The sequence below is a fragment of the Athene cunicularia genome (assembly GCF_003259725.1).
Source record: "Athene cunicularia isolate RWA chromosome 9 unlocalized genomic scaffold, athCun1 chr9_part1, whole genome shotgun sequence".
Taxonomy (NCBI): domain Eukaryota; kingdom Metazoa; phylum Chordata; class Aves; order Strigiformes; family Strigidae; genus Athene; species Athene cunicularia.
This window is the reverse complement of record NW_020799110.1, coordinates 19,982,029-20,007,900: the sequence shown is the minus strand read 5'-3', so window position 1 is coordinate 20,007,900 and position 25,872 is coordinate 19,982,029. Positions and strand designations below refer to the sequence as shown.

Genomic DNA, 25,872 nt, shown 5'->3' with positions numbered 1-25,872 from the left:
GGGGGTTGTTTGTTTGGTTCGGTTTTAAGAAGGGTTTGTAACCAAACCCAGAATTTATGGAAACATAATAAGACATAGTGGGGAAAAGTAACATGGATTTTGGTAGGGGAAAGTGAGGCATCTAAAGCCTGTGATACTTATGTGAAACTGAACATTAGCAAGCACTTGGAATTCAGAATGTTTTACATTATTGCTGATACTGAAACTTACTGTGAAGTTGCAGGAAGGTTCTTGCCATGCCAAGTCACTGAATGGGAAGAGTAGTTTATGATGTTGAAAAATGTAGGGTGCTGTGTAAATAATATTTTAGGGTGGGGTTTTTCAGAAGTGTTCAGCTGCAATTCATGATTTCATGTGGAAGGTCAAAAACGGACATTTCTAATAACATCCTTTGTATTACTTTTAATATACTTTCTATAAGAAAATATATTTAATTCATGATCACTGGTTTCCAAATTGTAGTCAAGGTTCTTCAAGCGTTATAATCTACTTTTAGGAAGACCATGAAAGGTAACTGAGGTCAGGTAGTTTGACTCTACGTGTGCCTGCAGCTTTCTTGGGAACATTTTGTGATACCTTCACACTGAAAATTTGAATGTGGTTTCCCTAAAATTGAGAATAAAGAAATGTTCACTGTGCAGCAAGTATTCAATCTCTATACTTTGTTGAATTTCCAAATATTAATACAGCAAATATTTTTCCAATGCATTAAGTAACTCAAATATTTTTTAACTTGCAGTTGAGGTATGTTTAAAAGCTGTTGCACTAGAGGGCAGTATTTTTCTATTTAATGTAGTATTTTGAAGTGAACATTCAGAGGTGCTGTCTCTTTTGATTTAGTGTTTGGTTTTATGTGTCTGTTTAATCAGTTCTTGATAATCTTGACTTCTTGGGCCCTTCTCTTGCAAACTCTTGGACAGTTACTTTCTTTACATGTGTAAGTAGTTATCTAGCAGAAATAAGTTCTGAAAGCTGTAAAACCTTTATGAATGTTTAAAAGATTGTGGCACTTAACATTAGTCTTAACAGCTGTTTACAGTAGAAACTGTACATTGGAAAATATTAGCGAAAGCTACTGAGGGAAGGGCGGGGAAGGGAGATGGACTTGGAGACATACTCAAACATAAGGAAGGATGAGAGAAACCTGCTCTGTGTCCTACAAAAGAAGCATATATGCAGAAGAAAGGAACATATGGGCAGAGGCAGTATATTAATGTGTCATAGGAAGGGAACAGAGAAGAAATGCTGGGCATGGGGAGGAAGGGAACATGGGAAATTAAATACATGGAAGGCAGCAGGAAGAGTCAAACCAGGTGCATTGGAAAAGGTCTTCTCATCTGTTTTCACACACTAGCGTTCTTCAGATACAACTGTATTTCCTTATACAGAAAAATAGCTATAACTCACAGTGCTATATACTTTCTTTCTGTGCGACTTCTAACCTTTTAAGAAAGGAAAGCACTGATAAGGCCTTTTTTCACTATGTTACATCAAACTTGTTTAAGCAATGAGGAAAAATTATTTAAGTGAATAAAAAAGGGAACAAAGCAGAATCACAAGTGTTATTCAGAAAGATCCATTTTTGACCTTTTAATGATTTCTTATTCTAACTTCAGTGAGTTATGTAATGAATGATGGAAATTACCAAAACCTGTCCATTTATGGATTGGCAAACTTACCAGAAACAGTAATGAGAATCTGCTTGTATTTCTTGACCTAATTATTTGAGAGCAGTATCCCTGAGGCCACACTAGGTAGAGTACAGCAGTGGAAAGGGTGTTGTGCAATTCACTGCCGTAAATTGTTTTCAACTGATGCGCTTGTCAGGACTTTCCAAATTTGCCAAAAATACTGCCTTTGGGGGAAAAATGTCCCCAGTTGGAATAAAAATTCCAAATTACTGAAATTTGGATGGACAGGAAGAAGTACAATATTTTCTTTGGAAGCAGTAAAATTTTTCCACACCAGAAATACCTTGATGTGTCGAAACTGAAAGGAACTCCCTGGTCCTTGTCCTTGGGGAGCTGTAGCTGTGAGAGCTGGCAGCAGTGCGAGTCCTCTGCCCCACCATCCTGCCAATATGGTCAGGCAGCACTTCTGCTGTGATTCTCTTGCCAGTTACAGCAGAGAAATTCAGTGTGATGTTTCTTCTCCAGTAAGGTTTTTGGCTCTGAAACAGCCTATTTGCCATTGAAGCTGAGTTGCCGTAAATAAAACAGGAAAACCTGTGCAGGTATTTGTGTAAGAAATGTTTTTATTTTCTGGTGGAATTGCTAAGCATTGCTGTTGTTGGCAAGTTATTGTTTTTTGGTTTTGTGAAATATTTTCCCATTAAAACATTTTGACATTTCCAAGCAGTTACACATTTACCTGTCCTGGTTAAGAAAGGTTTGTCCTGCTAAACAAAGTAGGTTAATGAGCAGTATGCAGCAAGGCTGTAGTAGGAACAACTCAGTTACCCCATAGTAAACTTCAACAGTTTGAAAAAGTGTTTTGATAGAAGAAATATTTAGATTTTATTTCCCTAGTAGAGGTTGAGAGATTTTCAAATTCATTTTATTAGGGAGGTGGATGTTGAGATACAGACTCATTAGAAATGTAGTTACATGCCAAAAAGTTGTTAGATTTTTACAGCCCACAAGTTTGAAATTTAGTTAAAGTTCATAAATGAAATGTGGGGGAGGAGGGAGAAACTTGCTTTTCAAGCGCTTTTTTTTTTTTTTTTTTTCTAATGCTATGTAGTTAAAGGAAATGTCTGAAATACTTGACTAAGAAAAATTATATTTTTCAAAACTGTCAAGGTGCTTGTATAAATAGATGGGTAAGGTATAATTTAAAGTCTGGGTTTTCAACATAAAACATCCTCATAGTACATCTGTATAAGAAAATATCTAGGATATCCTCAAAGAAGTATTCTATCACTCAGTGAGAAGAAAGTATTGCAAGGTACAAGTGCACACACAGAAACCTACAGTAGATAGTGACCTGTAAATGCAAATCCGATTTTACTGGGCACCAGCTTTCCCATACAGAAGAAAAGTGAGATTGCTTAATGTTTTCCACATGACTTTTCAGTACTGAGTTTCCCGTTTAGTCTTCTGTTCACTTTTGTTTTAACAGTAAAAAAGGGACAAGAAGATTACTCCTCTTCCTCCTGACATTTGTTTTGGAACAAAGGGAAAGGGATTTCACAATTTCTGACTGAGGACACATGGATATGCTACTTTCTGGATTCTAGTTTCCCTTTTTTCTTCTTGTTTTAAACTAAGAATGAATGCCTAAATATCATATTTGTGTAGGAGACTTGTAGCCCAAATGTCCAAGAAAGCAAATACAAAGAATATATCATACTAGCTGGTGCTTGTCACCCTTTACTTAGCATAAAATACAGCTTTGTAAAAACTAAAGGTATATGGGTCAGATAACCATGGCCTTTTGGAGGGCTTCTGAAGCTATGAAAAATGATGGGAATCATGTGCTTTTCTAATGTGAATATAGAAACTGAGGTGATAAAGTGTTGAGATATTGCAGTATTTGTGTTGGAACTTCCATAGTCCCTGTAGTTTTTGGCAAGAATATTATTCATTTTCTTGAGTAAACTGCTGTTATAATTCAAGCAAATATTACTTCAGACATCTGTGGTTTTTCATGTGGATGAAGATATAGTATGGCGTGTGTTAAGGATTTTCATTTTCTAAATTGAATTTATTATTCTTATTAGGTCATCCTTGGCAAATACACCTGGCTTTCATATGAAGATGTATACATTAAAGCTGTTAATTTTGGAAATGGCTTAGCAGTATTGGGTCAGCAACCAAAGACTAACATTGCTATCTTTTGTGAGACTAGAGCTGAGTGGATGATTGCAGCACAGGCCTGCTTTATGTGCAACTACCAGCGTAAGTATGCGCCTTTTCTAACATTTTTATGTCTTTTGATCTTGCAACACAATCTGAAATAAACTTTTTTCTTACTTCACTTTATATAAAGCTTTCTTAGTATATAGAACATATAAAATTACAAATAAAAAATACTGCATATGGTAGAGACTGTGCACTTCATAGTGTTTATTAAATAGAGAAACCTGTATCTGTTTGCAGATGGAGTATGGTTTCAGTAAGTATAGTTTGCTCAGTGAATTTGAGAGGTTTATTTCCTTTTAATCTCAAATCAGTACAGATTTCTAAGTTTCTAAAAACAAACAAACAAAAATCACACATTAATTCATTGACTCGGTTTCAGGAGTTGACGTCAAACCTTCATCTTTTCCTGTAAGTTTTGTTTTAACTGTGTTTTGTCATTTCTTCAATTTTGATTTTGGTTAGAGTTTATCGTATTTGTTATCTATAAAAAGTGAAAAGGAGTAAGTCCTGACCTTATTTTGGAGACGTCTTTCTAATTAGAAAGTTACTTAGTAACTCCTTTACTAGTAAACTCTAAGTCGTTCCTTAACTCAAACCTTAGGCTGAGCTGACACATTTTTCTTAATTCTCTCTGCCTCTTGACTTTCTTATAGTCCGTTGCATATCATTTAATGCATCCTAATTTAACCTGGGTGCTGATTTGAGATTATGCTCAAGGGTAAGCTTGAGTCCAAGTTATTATTTCAGAAACCTTAAGACTATGTTTAGTTTTGGTGAGCTATTTAAAGTCATTCTCTGTCTCATTCATAGTATCTGTTTTAATCATACACTAACTGGATCCTTAACCCTGGCAGTGGACTTGAGACTAGGTTCTCTGCCCTGGGCAATACTCCTCATTTTCTCATGGAGTGACCATAAGAGAAGTGTTTTTTGTCTGATGACAGTCTTAATCCCATTCTGTAATTTCTAGTTACTGATCCTTTAGTCTTCTGATGTTTATTGTGGAGACCAAAAACTGTGTTGGGGCAGAGCTGAGTCTGCTCAAGGAGGAGGAGGTGCTTTCTTGGCAGAATGTGTGGACTGGGCAGTTACAGGCTCTGTTGGAGGTGCCTTTGAGGAGTAGCAGAACAAGACAGACTGGCTGGAGATGTCCTTGCACAGCTTTGCTGCATAGGGTAGAGACAGATGCAAAGCCAAGTTTACTTCCCTTTCACTCAAGCCATGTAGAGGGCCACAACTGTATCTGAGGTACATCTCTGCCACAGTGGGAAACCTGCTGTATACCCTAACCCAGTCCGAGCGTAGGCACAAGGGTATGTGTAAGAGCTCTAGGCCTGAGAAACCCATTGAGTGCTGATCTCAACTCAGTATAGGAGTTGTTTTTGCAAATGTCTGTTTCATCATCACTTCTTAATATGTCATTTACCTAACTGTAAGCTCAGCCTGGCTGGGTTCTGTGATGCTCTCAGGGGGATATTTCTCATTTTCCCACCAGGCACTCTAGAAGCTGCTTTTCCTTACCTGCTTTGGCCTCTTCTCTCCCATGCTACATTTTCTCTCCTTCAATAAGAGATGGGCTGTAAAAGCCAGATGTGCAGAAATTCCTGATTTGCTAACTACCTACACTAAAGATATATATCAGTTAGACTTTTTTCAGAATTTGGAAGCAAGCCTAACAAGCAAATTATATCTTAAATGGTCCCTCTCTGCTCTAAGCACGAGTCTGTTTCAGTTTGAGGAGCCATATGTTCATAAGTATAAAGCAGTTTTCATTTAATTAGGTCTTTACTGTTGGGTCTGAGTGCTTATTTTATGTATACCTTTACGCTGTATTGTTCCTTCAGTTTAAGGGTGGGATTGGTTACAGGATGTATTGCCATAGCCCCTACCCTTTCAAAATCAGCTTGCTTGCCTTGTGTGATAACTGGTTCTGTGGACAAGGAGAAAGTGGATGTTGTATACTGTGACTTGAGCAAGGCCTTTAACATGATCTCCCATAGATCTGTACAGCCAAACTATTCAGATAGACTGGATAAGTAGATGGTAAGATGGATGGAAAATTCATTGGATATTGGCTGAAAGGATTGTAATCAGTAGCATGAAGTTAGTTGCCAGCTCTCGGGGATTGATACAGAGTCCAATACTGTTTAATGTCTTTATTGAAGGCCTGGATGACGGGGCAGTGCAAACACATGAGGTCATAGCCTGTAGCAAGTTGGGGGGAGCAGCCAGTACACTGGAGGGCAGAGCTGATATACAGAGGGGCCTGTAAACAGAAAAAGTTGGTTGGTGGGAATCTTGTGGAGTTCAGTGAAGACAGTTACATATTTCTGTGCTGGAATATCTCATGCACCAGTGTAGGTTGGGGGACAGCTGGATAGAGAGCAGCTTTGTAGAAAAGGACTGGAAGGACCTGGTGAACAATAAGTCAACCCATGGGTATGTGTAGTGCCTTCTTGCAGCTAAGGCCAACATCATCATGGGTGGTAGTAGCATGAGTGTAGTGGGCAGGTGCAGGGAAGTGATCCTTCCCCCCCTTTTGGACACTAATGAGACCACATCTAGAGTACTGTGTCCAGTTTGTGGCTTCCCAGTAGGAAGAAAGACATTGACATACTGGAGCAAGTCCAGTGGAGGGCTGCCAAGATGCTGAAGAGGTTGGAGAACGTGACATATGAGGGGAGGCTGACAGAGCAGGGTCTGTTCAGCATTAAGATGAGATCTTGTTGCTGTCTAAAACTATCTAATGGGAGCGTACAGAGAAGATGAAGCCAGATTCAGCTCAAAGGTGTGTTTTGATAAGACTGGAGACAACAGGCACAAGTTGAAACATATGAAAAGTTGATTAGATGCTAGGACAAACTTATTTGTTGTGAGGGTGGTTAAATACCAGAATAGGAGCCTGGAGTGATTGTGAAGTCTCGATCCTTGGAGATACTTGAAACTGGACTGGTCATGGCCCTGAGCACTCTCGTTTTGTGCAGGTGATCTTCCCAGGTACCTTCCAACCTAAATTCAGTTATATTTTTGGTCCTTTCTTCAGTGAGTGACTGCTGTTGACTTGCCTACCAGAGCAGAAGTCTGCACAGGCTGTTGTCAGATGAGATGCCTGTGTTGCCTTTAAACTACATGTCTCATACCATGTCAGTTCTCTTTTATCACTTTTGAGATGTTAGATTCCTAGTGACTATCCTGGGAACAAAATGCAAAGGCTTCTATAAATTAATTTTCCTTTGGAAGTGAAGTACACTTACAAATCCTAGGAAGGTTTCATAATTTGAGGAAAAAAAAATTATCTGAGATAGTGGATGGATGTCGTGTGCAGAATGGTATGCATGTGTTTTTAGTTTTGTTGGATTAATGTTTCAAATTCCCTTACTGAGACGTGCTTCGGCACACTGTCTGACGTGGTATTTAGCATCTAAGCTGTATGTCATCTTATGTGAACTTGGCTGACTTGTGTGTTAGCAGATAATATTATCATGCAGTATTCGTGGTCTGTTTGCTGAATGAATTATAAAATTCAAATGATGTTGAAGTGTGGCAAGACATAGCTGAATGACTTATATTTAGCGTTTTTCAGTTTACAAGTTTCACAACAACTAACTGCTGTGGTAGTGTTGTGACATTCTTTCCAAATGGAAATGTATTAAATCTGATGGTATATGCCCAGAACTGATGTCAAGAGAGCAGGTTCATCTGCTTCATATGTAGCGTTGGAGAGAATGCCTTTTGTACTAAAGAATTAAAATGAAGAAAGTTTGTTTTGGAGTACTTGCACAAACAGGTAGTTTTATGATTAGAAATATTTACTTGATTGTAAATTTTACATTGTTTGAAGTTATCGGAGTCGTATTTGCAGGAGGTAGAGTGGGATTGCTAGTAAAAATAGAAAAAAAAGTACTAACATGAAAACGGGTTTTCTTCCAAAGTATCTCCTCTTCATCTGTGTGAAGAGCTCTTCACCACTGTGGACAAATAAAACACCTGAGTGCATAACCAAATAATGAAATAAATAGGGAAAGTTATGTTTCATTTTTCAGTCACGCCTTCCTGAAGCTTGAGCAGAAATGGTTTTGTCAGAACAGATTTGGCTAAAGCCTTTAAAGGTATATTTTGCTTTTTATTTTTGATTTATGATGGATGCCAGAATTACTCAGTTTAACACTTTGGTTACACTGAAATAAATGGCAAACATTCTATTAATTTCTTTAGGGCAAGTTTTTTTTGTATATAAGCTGGCAAGTTTAAATTTTCTGTTTGTCAGACTTCTAGAGCAGTAGTTCAGATATCAAAGACTCAGTTTTACTATTGCATGTGTAAAGATGAACACAAAAGATAATCCCTTCTCAGTATGTTTTCAAGATAATAAGGAGAGAAAAAAGTTACCTAAACTTGCCAGAAAAGGTTTAGGTGCCAGGGTGGAGAAGTGAGAATTTCATAGATCAGAGTCACTGCTCAGGTTTTTTTCTCTCCATGGTATCAGTATACCATCATATAAATGGTATCTCTCTCTTTCTGGTTAGCTCTGTCATATAGCTCTAAGTTGTCCTTGATGGACTTATTTGTGGATAGGTAATTCACTACATAAATGGTTATTTCAGAGATTATACTTTTCTTTCCAGGCGGTGTGTCGTTTTGGTTTTACTTGTTGGCTTGGGGAAACTGAATTTCTGCTAGATGTTTATATAACAGGGGTCACTGCAGTAAGTAGAGAGAGCTCGTGGGAACTAGCTCCCACCAAATTAAAGAAAACACAGTGCATGTGCATTTGCCCTGCAACAGTTCTGAACTATGATGGACTGTTTTAACAAGGAAAAAATAAGTAGAGGTCAACTATTTACTTTCTTGTGTAAGAAAACTGCTTTTGAGTTCTTCCTTAGTATGCTACACTGGGTTAGTAACTGCCTGGATTTCAAATCTTAGCATACAACATTCTTTGATTTTATTTTATTTTTTATTTTTGCTGCAGTGAACATAATATAGTTACAGCCATAATGTACAATGCGGTGTCTTATGTTTTTAAATATTCAGCTAAATACAGACTAAAATACAAAAGAAATTCAGATACCTAATGTGACAAAACTTCCAGCCCTGATGTAATTATTAATGATTGTGTTGATTTACCTTAGCTTTTTTGAGATATTCCTCTTCAGCATTCTGCTTGAAAAATAGGAAATTATTACTTTTTGCAATACCTTTCTTCCTTTTTGAGCTGCCTTTTTCTTCCCCAGTCTCTTCCTGTCTTTTCTCATGCAGTTTCCATTAAAATGGCAGGAAATTAAATATGATTTAAAAATTAATATAAAATTTTTGTGGTTTTAACACTATTGCTAATGAGCTATTGTTAAATACAGGAAATGTAATTTCTAATAATTTCCTAACTATTTTCTTTCCTTGTTATTCTGTATTTCTCATGATTTAAGTTCAGTGTCTAATGATTGTGATGATTAAAACTTCTGTGGTGGGTAGATCCTGGCTGGATACCAGGTGTACACCAAAGCTGCTCTGTCACACTCCTCCCCCCTCAGTAGTACAGGGGGGAGAAAATATAATGAAAGGCTCATGGCTTGAGGTAAGGACAGGGAGAGATCACTCACCAATTACAGTCACAGGGAAAACAGACTCGACCTGGGGAAATTAGTTTATTACCAGCCAAATCAGAGAAGGATAATAAGAAATAAAACTAAATCTTAAAACACCTTCCCCCCCACCCCTCCCTTCTTCCCAGGCTTAACTTCACTCCTGCCTTTCTCTTACCTCCTCCTCCCGCCCAGTGGTGCAAGGGGATGGGGAATGGTGGTTGTGGTCAGTTCATCGCATGTTGTCTCTGCTGCTTCTTCCTCCTCACACCCTTCGCCTGCTCCAGCGTGGGTCCCCCCCCCAGGCTGCAGCCCCTCAGGCACAGGCTGCTCCAGCGTGGGTCCCCCGCGGGGTCACAAGTCCTGCCAGGGAACCTGCCCCAGCGCGGGCTCCTCTCTCCACGGGGCCACAGGCCCTGCCAGGAGCCTGCTCCAGCGCGGGCTTCCCACGGGGTCGCAGCCTCCTCCGGGCACCCCCTGCTCTGGCGTGGGGTCCCCCCGGGCTGCAGGTGGGTCTCTGCTCCCCCGCGGCCCCCCTGGGTGCGGGGCACAGCTGCCTCCCCATGGGCTGCCCACGGGCTGCAGGGGAACCTCTGCCCCGGGCCTGGAGCCCCTCCTGCCCTCCTCCGGCACTGACCGGGGCTCTGCAGAGCTGCTGCTCTCCATATCCCGACTCCTCTCTCCTGGCTGCAATTGCTCAGTGGGTTTTTTCTCTCCTTAAATACATTATCCCAGAGGCGCTCCCGCCGTGGCTGACGGGCTCGGCCTGGGCCAGCGGCGGGTCCGTCCTGGAGCCGGCGGGCATTGCCTCTGGGGACATGGGGGAGGCTTCCAGCAGCTGCTCACAGAAGCCGCCCCCGTAGCCCCCTGATACCAAACCTTGCCGTGCAAACCCAATACACCTTTATTATGTTGTTTTAAATAGATGGGACAATATGATAGTCACAGCTTTATTACAGTGTGTGAGAATCTGCTGATGACATGTATTACAATGTTATAATAATTTCTTATTAGCAGTCAATTGTAAAAGGCTAGTAACAGAGCATGTAAATTCTGAAAAGAGAGGTCATGTAAATGAAAGCTCTTTTCTTTCTTGTGTAAAACAGGACTGTTAAACATTGTATTACACTGAGAACGGATGCCTACTTTTAAAATGGTAAAAGCTATGAAGGTATGAGAGTGGATCTAGAAGAGAATTACATAGCCTAATGTGGTTTTGGTGCCTATAGTTAGACCTTGATAAAAAGTAAACAGTCACATAGATGGCAGTTCTTTATTCCTTCATGGAGTAGCTGAAGATTATGCTGTATTTGAATCCATGTAATATATATTTTTCAAAACATAAAACTATACCACCTTTATGTTGGTTGACAGTTTGGTAGTTGGTTGGCTATTTTTACTGTGTTGCCAAACAGAATAGGTTAATCTCAGCCCTTTATTATAAACTAAACTTGAAAGTGTAACATAGAGATTCACTGTTTTTTTTCCCGCTTTGTGTTTCAGTTGTTACGCTGTATGCTACTCTGGGAGGCCCAGCAATAGTACATGGGCTAAATGAAACAGAGGTCACCACCATCATTACTAGTAAAGAATTGATGCAAACAAAATTGAAGGTCAGAAAACTGTTCTTTGTCTATCTCTTTCCAGTGTACCTGTTCATTGTTGTTAAAAAGCCTGGTTCCATTGTATAGAATAATGATTTATTGCCTTTCTATAGGGCAGACATGTCTTTTTAGAATAAGATTTATGTATCTGTCTTCATGTACAGAAAAAACAATAGTTAGCCTTCAGTAGGATTAGGCTCCTCAATGACTCTGGAGAACAGGATGAGCAATTTTCCCTGTTGAGGAGCTACACTGCTGCCTGGAACAATATCTTTACAAGAAACTACTGTGGTTTCTGGGTGGGTTTAATACCTATAAATTTAACAGTTGAAACAAATGAGAAGAACAGAGAAATGTATAAACTGTATATAAATAGCTAAACATGATAATCTTCCTGATTTATTGTTGGATGTTTTCCCAGCAGAGAGTGGATCTTAAATCTACAGGTGGGTGCTCAATGAGTTAGAGTTGTTCTCCAGTGCGGAGGAAAGCTTATTAAACATTAGAACAAAAGTTTTTTGACTTACTGACCCAGACTGGATGCATAAGTGCAACAACTAATCTGCATGAGTTTCATCATCATGTGTTCTGGGGGAACTAGGCCTTTCACATTAAAAACTGTGCTCTGTTGCTGAATTTTTGAATGAGAATTTCCCAAACTTTTTTTTTAGGTTGCTAGGATGAGAGTATATATACAATGCAAATTTATTTCAGCTTGCAGTAAGATAATTTCTTCTGTTATGATAATTACTTCTTCCACTAGAATATTGATAAATGTTTTAGAACTCACATTTTTGCTTGAAATGCTTAACTAATAATATTCTGTGGTTTTGCTAGCTGTTGCTTATTTTAAATAGAATAGTAATAATCAAGGAGCAACATAATTATTACTGTGAGCTCAGCATCGCCAGTTTCTCTCAGTGTTCTATGAATGTGGACAGTCAATTACCTCTACAAATCATTGCAGTCTTATTTGTGGGCTTTTCTTGAAATAAGACCCAGATCAGTAAATAATTGGAGAAGTTTTTGGACTTCTAAGTGGAAAGTTCAATCAGTCCTGCAGATCTACATGTGAAAGTTTCAAGTTTTGCAGGTGTTTGAGATAGACAAGTTTATCCTGATGGTTTAAATTATCAAGTATTTTATGTCAATATGTTTTTTTTGTAATGAATACAATAGATGTGGGTTTATTGTTGGGTTTTTTTTGTTTGTTTCTCTTGTTGGAACAACAAGATTTCTGACACCTGTTCATTTTCACAGGAAATTGTTTCTCAAGTTCCACTGCTGCGACATATTATTACAGTGGATGGCAAACCAACCACATGGTCAGAATTTCCTAAGGGTGTCATTGTTCATACTATGGCTTCGGTACAAGCTATGGGGGCCAAGGCAGGTACTGGTAGGTTATCTCTTCTTTTTATTTGGATCATCTCATTTGTTGTCCTACTTTGACCCTGTTGAATAGACTTGTGGAAAATGCAGATCTCAAGAAGTTATGCAGTGATTAACCTTTTATCTTCTGCTTTTTCTTTAAATAAAATCTGTGGGGTTTTTTGCTTTGATTGTGGTATTTAAATAGCCAGTTAAATCCAATAGAACCTAGTCACTTTTATTGCATTTCTGAAATTATCAACCTAGTGTGTAAATTTCTTGGAATCTATTTCCAGTCTCTGTAACAGTTTTAGAATTAAAATTCAGAATTTCAGAAGGCGTTTTAACTTTTATCATAACAAATTGTTATTCTTGGCTCTGAAAAGCTGCTAAACCTAGTATCTTAAGATTTCATTATATTCAGTAGTCGCTTCCTTCTGTTCTCATTCTTTGTGTTTTCAGAATCTTTTAACCACTGAAGACACATATGAATGTTGGATTGGATTTTATTTTAGGAGTAGGGTGGGTGGTTAATCCATCTGCTGTTGATGTTTAGGGGAATGACAGGTTTGCTCCCCACATCGTGACCTCTCAATTTCTTTAAAAGGTGGTTTGCCGGTTTTGATGTACCAGTTTTATGTACTCTTAAAACTGTTTCAGACAACACAAAAAATTAGCGCTATAATTCATTAGCTTCTTCAGATTTATTAATCTATATGCTATTTGAAAAGCTGTATAATCCTTTCTTTAGTCTCTTAAATATCACATATATATATTTTTAGGTATACACTATAGTAAAGGAACATCATTATCTTTATCAAGTTAACCATTCATAAATTGTGGACTCCTACAATGAATTGTTTATGGCTAAGCATGTTCAATTAATACGATATTAAGTATTAGCTGCTGCTTATGGTTTTTTTCCTCTGTTGTTTATTGTGCAGGATTCATTGATTGGGAAACTATTAAATATGCTTTCACTCTTCTCATTCCATGTGTATATTGTGCCACATATATTGCACATTATGCAGTTTTTCCTCTGAATAAACACAATTGGTTTTGTGTCATCTTGCTCTCAGAGCAAGTATTAAAAAAAAAACCCACTTAAAACTACTGAACTTTCTTTAAATATTTATAGAAATTAGACCTCATGTTTGCTCAACAGTGTCTTGCTGCAGGTGTTGCAAATGAGGCAGCGTGTTGTTCCCCTGCCAGGGAGCACATGAGACAGTACCTTTGCAAACAGGGATTGACCCTGTGGCAGCATGGAAACAGTGCAGTGTCCCTTCCTAGGGGTGTGAAGCTCAGTGGCATTTTAGAGGAGCCAAAGCTCAGCCCATCTTTCTCTCCTCTGCAGGAATATGGGAAACATAATAGGAAAAGTGTTGCCATGGTAGACTAGGACAATCACTTCAAGTATTGCTCAGCTAATACAAAGAAATTCCTACTCTTTGTGAAGACACTTAAGCTTGACCACGAGCTTTTCAAGGGAAAGCAAAATGTAATAGAAATAGTCATGTAGTATTATATTGGAATGACAGCTGAAATATGTTAGTATATCAGATCTCCACATCTGATAGGCACTCCACACATTATACATTCTCTTTTTTTAACACAAATTACAGGAAACAAACCACAGGCCCGGCCTGCGCCCTCGGATATTGCAGTGATCATGTACACAAGTGGATCCACAGGAGTTCCCAAAGGAGTTATGATCTCCCATTGCAACATAATTGCTGGGATAACTGGAATGGCTGAGAGGATTCCAAATCTGGGGTATGTACCAACAGTTGCTTACTGTCAAATAAAGAATTGTGTAGGTGTGTGTAATTTTAGATTAATTACTGTCTAAAATATTAACTGTTTTATGTTGCTTTGTGACAAATCATACTATGCGCTGATGTCTAAGCATCTTCCAGTACTGCATTAAATGACATGACTGCTACATGTGCAGTTTGTTCTCTCTCTCTTATTCACACATCTTCTGTGTGTGGGCAAGACCAGGACACAAAAGCCTGTGAGGCCACCTTGCACTGGAGTGGTTGAAAGCTTTCCTAAGCAGTACTTCCTTTGGTTAGCGTTAAATTCTGTGGTTTCTTTGTTTGGTGCAGTTTTTAATCTTGTCCACATAGTTGCCTTTGCAACACACAGTTAATTGTCGTGGGATGAGTGACAATCACTCTTTGTTCGTGCCTTAAACCTGCAGTATGTACTGTGCAACTTTTGAAATAAACCCCATATTATTTGAAATATGTTCTCAAGCTCAAAGGCTTTTTTCCACTGTTCTGCAGTAAGCTTTGTGTAAATTTAGCTTAATGACTCATTTGAGGACTCTAATGGTACAACACAAACCTATCTTTTAAAAATTCTTAACAGGGAAAAAGATGTCTATATTGGCTATTTGCCTCTTGCCCATGTTCTGGAGCTGAGTGCTGAGCTTGTGTGTCTGTCTCATGGATGCCGCATTGGTTACTCTTCACCTCAGACATTAGCTGACCAGGTATGTTGTAGATGTAAGTTATGTTAAAAAAAAACCCCTTAATTACTCACACCAGTTCTTTGTAATATTTCTTTAAAAACAGTGCAACAAATCTTCTTTCTACAATTCATGAAACAGGGTATTGGTGGTTATGACTGGTACTCTGGACTAGTTTTAATTGTTAAAATATAATTTAAATGAAAATGATTGTTTGAAAGATGTGCTATGTCACTTAGTTTCTCATGTTAAAAATCTTGAATGTGTCTGCTAGTAAACTTGTTCTTCACTTTAGTCCTCTAAAATAAAGAAAGGAAGCAAAGGTGATGTTACCACACTTAAGCCAACCCTAATGGCAGCTGTCCCGGTAAGTAACTGAATTTTAAAAATTATTTTAAAATATAATTCAAATTTTCAATAACAAAATTAATGCAATGTTCATTTAAATAAAGAAGGTAGAACCTTTGATGTTAAAGTAGCTTAAAATAATATTTTGGGTGTTTGTATGTTAGAGATAAACTTTCATCATACGAGTGTCAACATTTTCAAAGTTTAAATAGCTATGGGTATTAGATTGCCATTTTAATTAGTCGTCTATTGCTCATCATCATAAATAAATGGAGTAAAGATAGTTGGCAGCAGGCAGCTTGTCGTTAACTAGTGCTCCTGCTCAGATGTTTTATTTCCTTTTTTGTGTGAACATCTTGCTATCTCTTAGCAATAGAAGAGGAAACAACCTGGGAGTGGGATGTCATCTGAAACTTACTAAAATTTCTAGATCATGTTTCCTTTTTGTCGTACTAAACTTAGGATTTCTGTTTCTTTGAGTTAAAGTTTATCTTTTTATGTAACTAGGAAATTATGGATCGTATCTACAAAAATGTCATGAATAAAGTGAATGAAATGACTAGTTTTCAGCGGAATCTATTTATATTGGCCTACAACTACAAAATGGAGCAGATTTCCAAAGGTTACAGTACCCCACTCTGCGATAGGTAATTTTATTTTCACTGGCACCAAAAAACCCGCTTATGTTTTACCACATGAGCAGTATCTCACTTATTTTTGTTGCTTTTCTTTGTTTTAATGTTGACACTTTGAACGTGAACAAGTCTCTAATTAATTGAAACAACAAACAAGTTTGTGTGATAAATTACCAGTAAATATATAAACACAAATGTTATAACTCGAAACTGCTAGGAGTTTTATATTAATTGTGTTATTTTAATCAGGACTTTAATAATGGATTTATGCAGTTCTTGTGTAAGATGGAAAGTCTACTGTAGATGGCTGTAGACTTAACGTTTTCACAGAAGTGAATCATGTAATATCTCAAGTTGGAAGGAACTCTAAGGATCGCTGAGTCCAACTCCTAACTTTAGTGAGACTTCAAATGATAACATAAGTGCAGAATTTATACAGCTTGTTTAAAGTATTTTTGAGGAGAAAAATCACAGAACTTTACTGTCTTAGTAAATCTAAGTTCTCAAAACATTTAATCCATATTCAAATTAGAATGTGGAAGAAAGCTTAGAAATCTGTGCTTGTGTTTTTGAAAACTTAAATGTGCTCCTTCAAAGTTTTCCTTGAATGCCATAGAGATGTATTTGAAGGTGGTGGAAACTTTCAGTTTAGATACAAAATTCAGTGCGCTCTTGTTTTGGTTTTAAGCAACAAATACATACTCTTATATTTGTGTTTTAGCCTTATTTTCAGGAAAGTACGACTGCTGCTAGGTGGAAAAATTCGCATCCTGCTTTGTGGAGGAGCTCCGCTCTCTGCAGCAACTCAGCGGTTTATGAACATTTGTTTCTGTTGCCCTGTAGGACAGGGGTATGGATTAACTGAATCAGCTGGAGCTGGCACAATCACAGAAGGTTGGTGTCAGTGCATCCCGCTGTGTGCTGTGGTCTGTGCAGAGCTCTCTGCATGTACCATCTTTGACAGTCTCATTATTTGGTGTATGCCACCATACATAATTGAGGAATACAGAGAATTACTTGTAATCATAAATGTATAAAACAGTAGGACTACCAAGTTTGACACATTGTGCTAAAGCTGGTGACCTACGTATAAAATGGATGTTCTCATTTGCGACAGCGAAACCTGTAATAGTGTGAATGGGATTTGGCATTATTGCACTTACCAGTTGAACTGAATAAATTATTTCTAATTTTGGTGAGTATATTGAGACATTAGGAAAATAAAAACTGGAATACAAAAGCCTGCACCAGATTTCAATTTCATATAGCAGAATTTAATGGTTTCACTTGCCTTTTAGTCCTAAAGTTTCACTCATATTCAGTGGTGGCAGAAATGGTCAGAGCTTCTATTTTTTGGCAATGGTGTGATCTACCTAGGAGTTGTATCTGAGGTTCCTTGCTAGATTATGCTGAATTGTAGAACAGGTACTGTGTTCCTTTGTGATAACACAAACTGCTGTGATGTGGTTTTTATTCCAAGAAGTCTTTGGAAATGGCTTCTTCAGTAGCTTGGGAAAAAAAAAAGTGGAACTGTAATACAAGTGATGTAGTCTCCAGTGATGCTCTTTTGGTAAGGTGCCCAGATGCAGAAGTGTTTGGGATTGAGACTTCAGGAAGGTGAATCAAAATATAGAATCCCTGAATGGTTATGAAATATTGCTACTTATTTCAGAATTCAGCAAACACTAAAATTGTTGTGCCACTTCTGAAGCGTGATCCACATGGACAGTTTACTATCAAAGCTGTGTCAATATGACTAAATACAGCCATCTATTCTCTTTGCAGGATAAGGATTTTACCTGTATTACCTTGATAACTTCGAAGAGAACCAATGAATCTATGTTCTATGAATTAAAGTTCAAAAACAAGTAGCAGTTAATTTTCACTAAATAAGATGCATGACAAGAAAGATTTTTTTTCTTATCGGTTTTGGTAAATTCTTCTTCTGAAAAGTGCTATTTTTTAAATTCTAGTTTGGGACTACACTACAGGGAGAGTGGGAGCACCTTTGGTCTGTTGTGAAATCAAGTTAATGAACTGGGAGGAAGGTGAGAATTTATGTGATCAAAGTATACTGTATTTGTAAGAACTTTATATAGCTATTTTTCTAGTGGGCTTTGCTTAGTGGTAGTAATTAGAAGATTATTTCTTGGCTTTCTCAATTTTAAATGCTACTTCTGCCTATAAAAGTTTGATCTTGGAGGAGAAATATGGTAAAATAAATCCCTCAGTGTTTTTTAAACGTACAAATATCTAGATGGAAGCTATCAAGGCAAGTGACATTTTGACTAGGTTGTATTATGACACTCTGGCTATACTATCTCTTTTATTCCAGTCACTGTGATTGTATATGCACATTGTATAAATGTATACAGCACTGTACCTCTTTCTGCTTTAGGTAAGTATTCTTGCAGGACAGGGTGCAGGTCTTGTACGTTGTGTCTTAGAGGTGCTGGATTCAGGAGACTTCAACTGAAGTGTATACCATTGAAAATTATTTTAAAATAGTCTTAATATTAATAAAATAATATAAAATTGGAATATGGAATAGAAACTTAATGGGTGCTATATAAAATATATTTAATGAAGCTTGAAATATATTTAAGCATTTTCCTTTCACTATAGGCTTTTATGTATTGTACAGTAGAAATAATACTTAGGATGTTTTGGGCTAATATGAAACCGTATAGTATTTTTTCTTGCCTAAATTTGAGGCAAAATTTATATATATTTTTATTTGAACCTGTATGAAGCTGTAGAGGTGGCATTTGCCCTTTGTGTGTGTGTGAATTTCACTGTTTGTAAACACACAGGCTGATTAGCTGTTTATATGTTGAAAAGAATTGGAACCACCTCTTCTCTTACTGAACTATTTGGTAACAAGTGGTAAATTCAGCTAAGGACTTACTGAAGTGTTTAGTTCTATATTTAACTAGTAAAAATAACAGGAATTCTTGCTTTGAATGTATTTTAATTCTTGTTAATAAAAACTGTACTTTTAGGTGGATATTACAACAGTGATAAACCATATCCTAGAGGTGAGATTCTTATTGGAGGGCAAAATGTGACTGTGGGCTACTACAAAAATGAAGTACGAACCAAAAAGGATTTCAGTGTTGATGAAAATGGGCAGAGGTGGCTCCATACTGGAGACATTGGAGAGTTTCATCAGGATGGATGTCTAAAAATTATTGGTGAGTTAATAAATTCAGGTGAACATATATATATATATATATATACACACACACATATATATATTTTTCAGGGCTGATAAATACTGTAATTAACCAAAAATCTACATGTCTTGGCATGCAGTCTGAAGCCCCACCATGTATCCCAGGGAAATTCTGATATGTTAATATCAATTTGATTGTGTGTTTTTAAAGCTGTTTTTTAAAACAATTGCTTCCTTTTAAAACAGTCTTAATATTGACTCCACGCTGTTAGTGAGGCTGTGTAGTAATTAGTTAAATATAAGCTAACAGGGCTAGATAAGCTGCCTTACATTTTATAATTTTATAAGTAGAGAATTTGATTGAGTGAAAGGGCTTTTTTGGTAATATGTGCTCAGGATTAAATAAGCCTTTTTTTAATCTTTCCATTCTTTATAATCAGAATGTCCCTTTATCATAAAGGAACTAGGGGAAAAATATATTAAGGTAAAGGTGTTATACATAACCCTGTGACAGGCTCATAATTCTTTGACACCTGCAGACACAAAAATAGGTGCCCTATAAACTATCAGGTGTCTCTCTTGAAGTCAGTGGATGATTCAGGGTGCTCTTTAATCCTGAAAACTAAGCTTATCTGGTTTATTTTTTGAGAAGAATCATAGGTCCCATTGCAGCTGCCTTGCACTGGTCAAATATGTCAGCTACAAGACTGCCTTGTCTGGTTGCACAAAGCAGCAGGAAGGTGTATAACAAAGGAGAGGTACTCCTGGCTGCCATCACAGAGGGGTGGGTAAGGCCTTGTAGTCAGCTTTGACTTCTTTGGGGCTATATACAATAAGCTCCAGTAATTTGGGCTTTGTTTGCGGTTCCTATTGTTTCATATAACAGGTGGACAGTTGCTCTTTAAATACAGATTTAGCCTGGGAATAAATAACAAAAAGTCACCAAATGGTGCATCTCCTGCCTTAGCGTCTGGACCAGACAGCACAAATTGTGTGCTTCTAGCCAAACACTGTTTTTTGCATAATCCTAGTTATCTTCCATTCACATGACAGTGCTACAATATATGAAGCGCTGTTCTAAAGGCAGAAAATTCATAGAATTGAAATGTATCTTGTTTTTATGTGATGGACAGATTGATTAAATGCAAGGTCTGGAAACCTGGTATTAAATGTTTCTGGTACATTCACCAAACATGAGTCAGCTTACCTTTTGGCACTTATACATATATTTACAAAAAGTATAAAATCAGTGACTAAAGTTTTGTGTTCTGTAATTAAAATTTAATTCCTTTTTTCCTCAATAGATCGTAAAAAAGATCTTGTAAAACTCCAGGCAGGAGAATATGTTTCTCTTGGCAAAGTAGAAGCAGCTCTAAAGAATCTTCCACTGGTAGATAATATTTGTGCATATGCAAGCAGGTAAGAGGCAGCTGATACTTTGTTACTGCTGTATTCTTTGTCTGTCCTACTGAAGCCATAAGCAGAATTTTTTGTTGCTGAATGTGTGGAATGTTATAAACCAGTTGAAACAGTATTTTACTTACAATACAATGGAGTAATTTCCCTCTATCAGAATTAAACCAGCTGAAATGTTTTATTTTTCCTTTCCCGTTTTTTCATCATTCATTGGAAACTGCCAAGAATGAGTCTCTTCCATTCCCTTTCTCCCAGTCTGAAAAGCAGTTACATGCTGACTGCATTCATAACAGACATCACTGAAGTATGTTAGAGACTATTACCTGTAGAAGCCCTAGGACACCTTGTTCCTTGCTGGTTTTAGCTCTGACCTGACCTGTTCTTCAGAGGAAGTACTGCTGCCGTTCAGAGGAAGTACTGTTATACTTTAGAGAAAGGTGGGGAGAAAAAATCACCAACAGCCTAGAAGCTGGCTTGCGCATTAAAAATACTTTAACCCCTGCAGTACACCAGCAGAAGCCTTGAAGCTTGAGAGAAAATGCTCAGTAAAGTCTATGCAAACACACAATTAATAAATTAATAAATGATGGTCAAATGTCCTTTCTATTAGCTTTTCCCGTGTACTAGTAAATTAGGTATGTCAGGACTGAAACATGTCTTAAGTTTCTATTTCTAGAATTTCTTACCCATGCATAATATAGATTTACATGTATAAATATACTTCAGGTGGTCTTTGTTTCTTGTTGTCACTTTTGATGTTTGGAAGGTCATTTTGAAGCTTCTGAACAATCAGACTCTGATTTCGAGTACAGCAAAAAAAAGCCTGACTTGCTAACTTGAAAAAGGCCAAGACAAGCATACCAGAGAATTGCTCAGTGGTAATAAATACAAAATTAACTTTTGGTTTGTTCACCTGGTTCTCTGTGGTATTTTTATGTGTTAACTAATGGTAGTAATCCTGTAGCTTCCCTTTTGACAGGTTTGGATTAATAGGGTAACATGCATTGGGTATGCCACTGCTGAGAAAACTTCTGTTATATTAAGCTTTATTTGTGGTTTTGACCTGTTGGGCAAGTGTCATCTTTGCTTGCTTTGACTGTCTGAGGTTATGTGCCTGTTCTGACTGCCCTCTGTAGTCTGTGGAGAAAAAAGGTTCCTACAGATGGTGATTTCTGCTGTTCTAGGATTGAAGTTCACTATTGGAATTGTACTATCAAATTTTGTGTTAATTTTGCCAGGTCAGCATAACGTTGGAGGCTAAAATGCACTTGTCAGACAGGCACTTGACTCTCATAGTTTGTGTCTTGTCTATTACATAAAAATAGGAAAACCTGTGAGCAGTTTTTAAAGGCAGTTTACAGAGTCCAAGTACATTCCAGATTGTTTTTTATGTGGCTGCTGTATTTTTTCTTAATACTTTCATGTGTGTAATTTAGCATAAGTAGCCCTGTAATACAGATTCTCTGAATGATTGTCCATATGCACATTTCATTGTGGGTATGTACTCAGCAGCATGAGCTCGGAGATTTTGTTTGCAGTGCCTATGACCTTTCTTATATCCTGTCTCTCCTTATTTTTGCCTTGGTGGTCTCATATGCAAGAGGGGTCCTTCATTCATTAGTAGCTTTTCCATCTTCCACGTATAAAAGGACAAGGAGGGCAGACTTTTACAAAGTGGTTAAGTCTGTGAGCTTAGATCTTGGGATGCAAAGCTCCTCTGAGCATGGTAGCAGGGAATCAAAAGTGTTTGAATGATATCGCTGCTTCAAAAGCTATTTAAATTGACCACTTCAAACAAAATGCTCAGTGAGATAAGCAGTAAAATGTTTGCTGAAAGGAATCATGAGCAGAGCTCCTTCAGAGGAGACTCCTACTGCTGTATCAGCACTTCACCCATCCAAAATGCATTCAGGAGGTCTCAAGCATCACATCAGGAAAATGAGTAGTTCAGTTACCTGAGGAATGAACAAACATGGCAAAGAAACGAAGGGAGTTCTCAGCAGGAAGCTCAAGGAGAACCAATAAAGACCAGGCCTTACAGAATAGAAATGGTGATACAGACATGTAGCGCCGTTATATGTGCCTTTTACCATAGGTCTGAGGGCCATACTCGGGTAGGATCTCAAGCACAACAAGGGAATGAAGATGCCTAGTGTAAGATACACATTTCGGCAATATTTCTTAGCATGGAGGAGATAGACGTCAGGACCTCTCCTTATTCAAATTCTGAAAATGTCTTTTCTTCTTACTGCTATTATGAAGAAGCTAGCATATTCAGAAGATCTGTAGAAGAAATATAGTGAGGAGAAGTAACTGCTTCAGAGAGAAGATACAGTCTTCAAGATGCTTCTCAAGACAAACAGTGTTTTAGCATTTGAACTGCAACAAGTGAAGGTAGAACTTAGTGGTACAGAATGAAAAGCTACACATTCCAGGAGCTGTAAGTTCTAAGGTGCTCTTGCTAGGAAAAAGCATAGTTGGATGAACCCTTTTGTCCAAAGGAAGTATGCTTCTACTCAAGAGGCTGAATTTTAGATGAATCAAAGTTTGAGGCTTACCCAGCCAACTGATTACTTGTATATACTACTTATCCCTTGAGGCACTGGTGGTATTGCTGGATGTGACCTTAAGCATATCAAAAGTCTGCAGGAACCAGGGATGAAAGCACTGGTCCTTTGTGTTGTGGATGCCTTCATACATAATCCACACACATTACAGAGTAGACCCTAGATCAAGTTACAAGGGTGCAGTACAGAGTTTACCATGAGTCGGGGGGAGGGAGGGGGGATCAGAGAGAGGCAAAGACAGAGGGTGAGATGCAAGCTGTGATACTGGGGTTAATCTGAAGTACGTACATTCTTAATAAGAGGAAAATGAGAATGGTTTCAAGTCAGCCAATAGGCAAAGCTTGTTGACAGATAATGCCAGGCAAGCCTGTATTTGTAATGGACTTCTGTGCAGTCTTCACAGCTGCTGTCAGATGCCCATTATAATTCATACCAGTAACAAAGGAAAAATTGTGATGTACAGTAACCAAAAGGGTATTGTAAAGTTAGTATTTTGAAATTATCTTGGAGACTTTAAAGGATAAGCTAAAGCTATCTCCATACCAGGGTTAAGGTTCTATATTTTTGCATTAATGATCTATCTGGTGAGGGTTGAAAAGATCTAATAAATCTGTAGTTGGTTAAGGTGGTACAGGACCAAAGGTACAGTGGAGGACAGGATTAGAATTCAGAGCAAGCTTGACTAGATAGAGATTTTCTTGAAAATAGCAGTCAGTTTAAAGAGGGGAGATATAATTACACCTAAATAAACTGCAAAACTACAGGATGAGGACCACCAGCTGGTAGCAGTTCTGTAGAAGCTGACATGAGTCAACAACTCCCATGCTGTTATAAGAAGGTAAATAATATGGCATAGTCAGATGTATAGCCTGTGATATACACAGTGATCTTTGTGCTCTACCAAGCATTAAAGGGTCTGAGTTCCACATGCAATGCCTCAGAAAAGGTGAACCTCTTCAAAAGAGTCCAGGAGAAAAATGGGAACACCTGGCCAGAGATCTCTGATACATGACTTAGCAGGAAAGGACAATGCTTAAATTCCTAAAGAAATTTAAGAAAGGAAGGAAGACTAGAAAGATGAGAAGAAAAAAAACTAGTAACAGTCTGTGAACAAATCAATGGCTTCTGTGGAAACGAGAGGAACATCTGACTAATGGCTGTATGAAAATACAGCTAATGCAAACTGCAGAGAGAAAGAGTCAGGAGTAGTCATCAGAAACAGCTTACCAGTGCTAAGAATAATGAAGCATTTGCATTAACATTTGCCTAACGTTTAAGAACAGGTTAGACAAACATCTGTTAGATGCAGCTGACCTTGCTTCAAGGCAGGTGAGTGAATTAGATGATCATCCAAGATTGCTTTCAGCTCTCTGATTCTGTGATCTGCCTTGTTAGAATGTGTAGAGTTGCCACGTGAGGTTCGTTCATGTTTTCCCTAAGGTTTACACCATTTGAAAAATTTTAAATACCTGTTTCAGTGTGAATTGTGCTTCAGTGTTTTCCAAAGACTTTGAGATCACAGCTTCGTATGTTCTAGGCATACCAGGAGCAGACAAAGATTGCCAACACTAGAGTGAGCGTATGGACAATCACTTGAAAGAGAAAGAGAAGCCACTTCCCTTACAGAAGCAGGCGTCCTTTGAGATGTGTTGTGCATATGCTCATTCCACAACCTGCTCTCCAACCCCTCTTCACTGCAGTCCTCTGCTCCTCTACAGTAACTGGATTCTGCAGTTGAGAGGAAACTGAGGTAGGGAAGCCGCACACCAGTCTTCATACCGGGAAGCAAAACATGAGGAGAGGCAGGGCGCATTGACATCGTATGGGTACTGCTTCCCCAAAGCTTTGAGCATGAGACACAGTGGAATATGCATATGGACAGCACACCTTGAAGCAATCCAGTTGCTGTAAGGTAAGTAGCTTCTCTTTCTACTTACTTTTATCAGGCAAGGGTAATTTGTGTACTACTTCAGAAAGATTATCAGGTGAACAAAAGCCAACTGTTAAGAGCAATATCTCTGTGTGAAGTGCAAGCCCCTCAACTTGAAATGTTATTTTGGAAGATGTGTTAACTTTACAAAATTCATACTAAAGTACATTATACTTCTCAGTTTCCATTCTTATGTCATTGGATTTGTTGTGCCAAATCAAAAGGAGCTTGCAGAACTAGCTCGAAAGAAAGGATTTAAAGGAACCTGGGAAGAGATCTGTAATAGTCCTGAGATGGAAAAAGAGGTACTGAAGGTGCTAGCTGAGGCTGCCATGGCGGGTAAGTAGCTGGGTAGATAGTATTAATTTTGTGAATTGTAATGTCTGTGAAACAGATAAAAATATGTCCTTGGGTGTATATATTTCATAGAATCTGTAGAAAGTGAAATTTTCATGAAAAAAAACCCCAACAACAAAACATGACTCGGGTCAGTCCTTTTGGTTCATGTAAATTTTTTTTTTTTTTTCCCATGGCCAAGAGCTGAGGAAAGAAGATAAAACCAGGGCAAACTTAACAAACACTCTGTGTGTGGCACTCTTTACAATATCCTGTAGCATCTTTTGCCCTTAGCTGCTGCTCCAAAAGAATATGGGTCATCTGTAGATCCATGATATGTGTGTTGGATATCCTACAGTCTCCCATGCTACATATCTATGTCTAATTGAAATAAGCCCATGGTGACAGGGGCTCTTCTAGCTTCCAGTGACTTGCACCTGAGGGGTTTCCTGAACATGAAAGCAGGGACTTTGTAGTTAATAATTTTCAGTAGACTTTTCTTCCATTAACTCTTCTAGATGCGTTTTGAAGCTATGTAAATATTCTGCCTCAGTAACCGTACTGTCTTG

The 25,872-nt window shown here is 38.0% G+C and overlaps 1 protein-coding gene across 2 annotated transcripts in view; it reads left to right on the top strand.

Annotated features, from left to right (window-relative positions):
• The window catches only part of ACSL3 (acyl-CoA synthetase long chain family member 3), a 39,414-nt gene that overhangs the window by 7,686 nt on the left and 5,856 nt on the right, over nucleotides 1-25,872 (top strand). The window contains exons 3-14 of one of the 2 annotated variants that reach the window (XM_026854696.1): nucleotides 3,722-3,899; nucleotides 10,949-11,058; nucleotides 12,310-12,448; nucleotides 14,046-14,196; nucleotides 14,797-14,920; nucleotides 15,192-15,263; nucleotides 15,752-15,891; nucleotides 16,601-16,773; nucleotides 17,853-17,927; nucleotides 18,882-19,073; nucleotides 20,359-20,473; nucleotides 25,149-25,306. In XM_026854696.1, the coding sequence (XP_026710497.1) occupies nucleotides 3,722-3,899; nucleotides 10,949-11,058; nucleotides 12,310-12,448; nucleotides 14,046-14,196; nucleotides 14,797-14,920; nucleotides 15,192-15,263; nucleotides 15,752-15,891; nucleotides 16,601-16,773; nucleotides 17,853-17,927; nucleotides 18,882-19,073; nucleotides 20,359-20,473; nucleotides 25,149-25,306 (1,627 nt within the window). Of the gene's footprint in view, nucleotides 1-3,721; nucleotides 3,900-10,948; nucleotides 11,059-12,309; nucleotides 12,449-14,045; nucleotides 14,197-14,796; nucleotides 14,921-15,191; nucleotides 15,264-15,751; nucleotides 15,892-16,600; nucleotides 16,774-17,852; nucleotides 17,928-18,881; nucleotides 19,074-20,358; nucleotides 20,474-24,755; nucleotides 25,095-25,148; nucleotides 25,307-25,872 lie in introns of those variants that run through there. The other variant, XM_026854697.1, reaches the window with a different exon arrangement.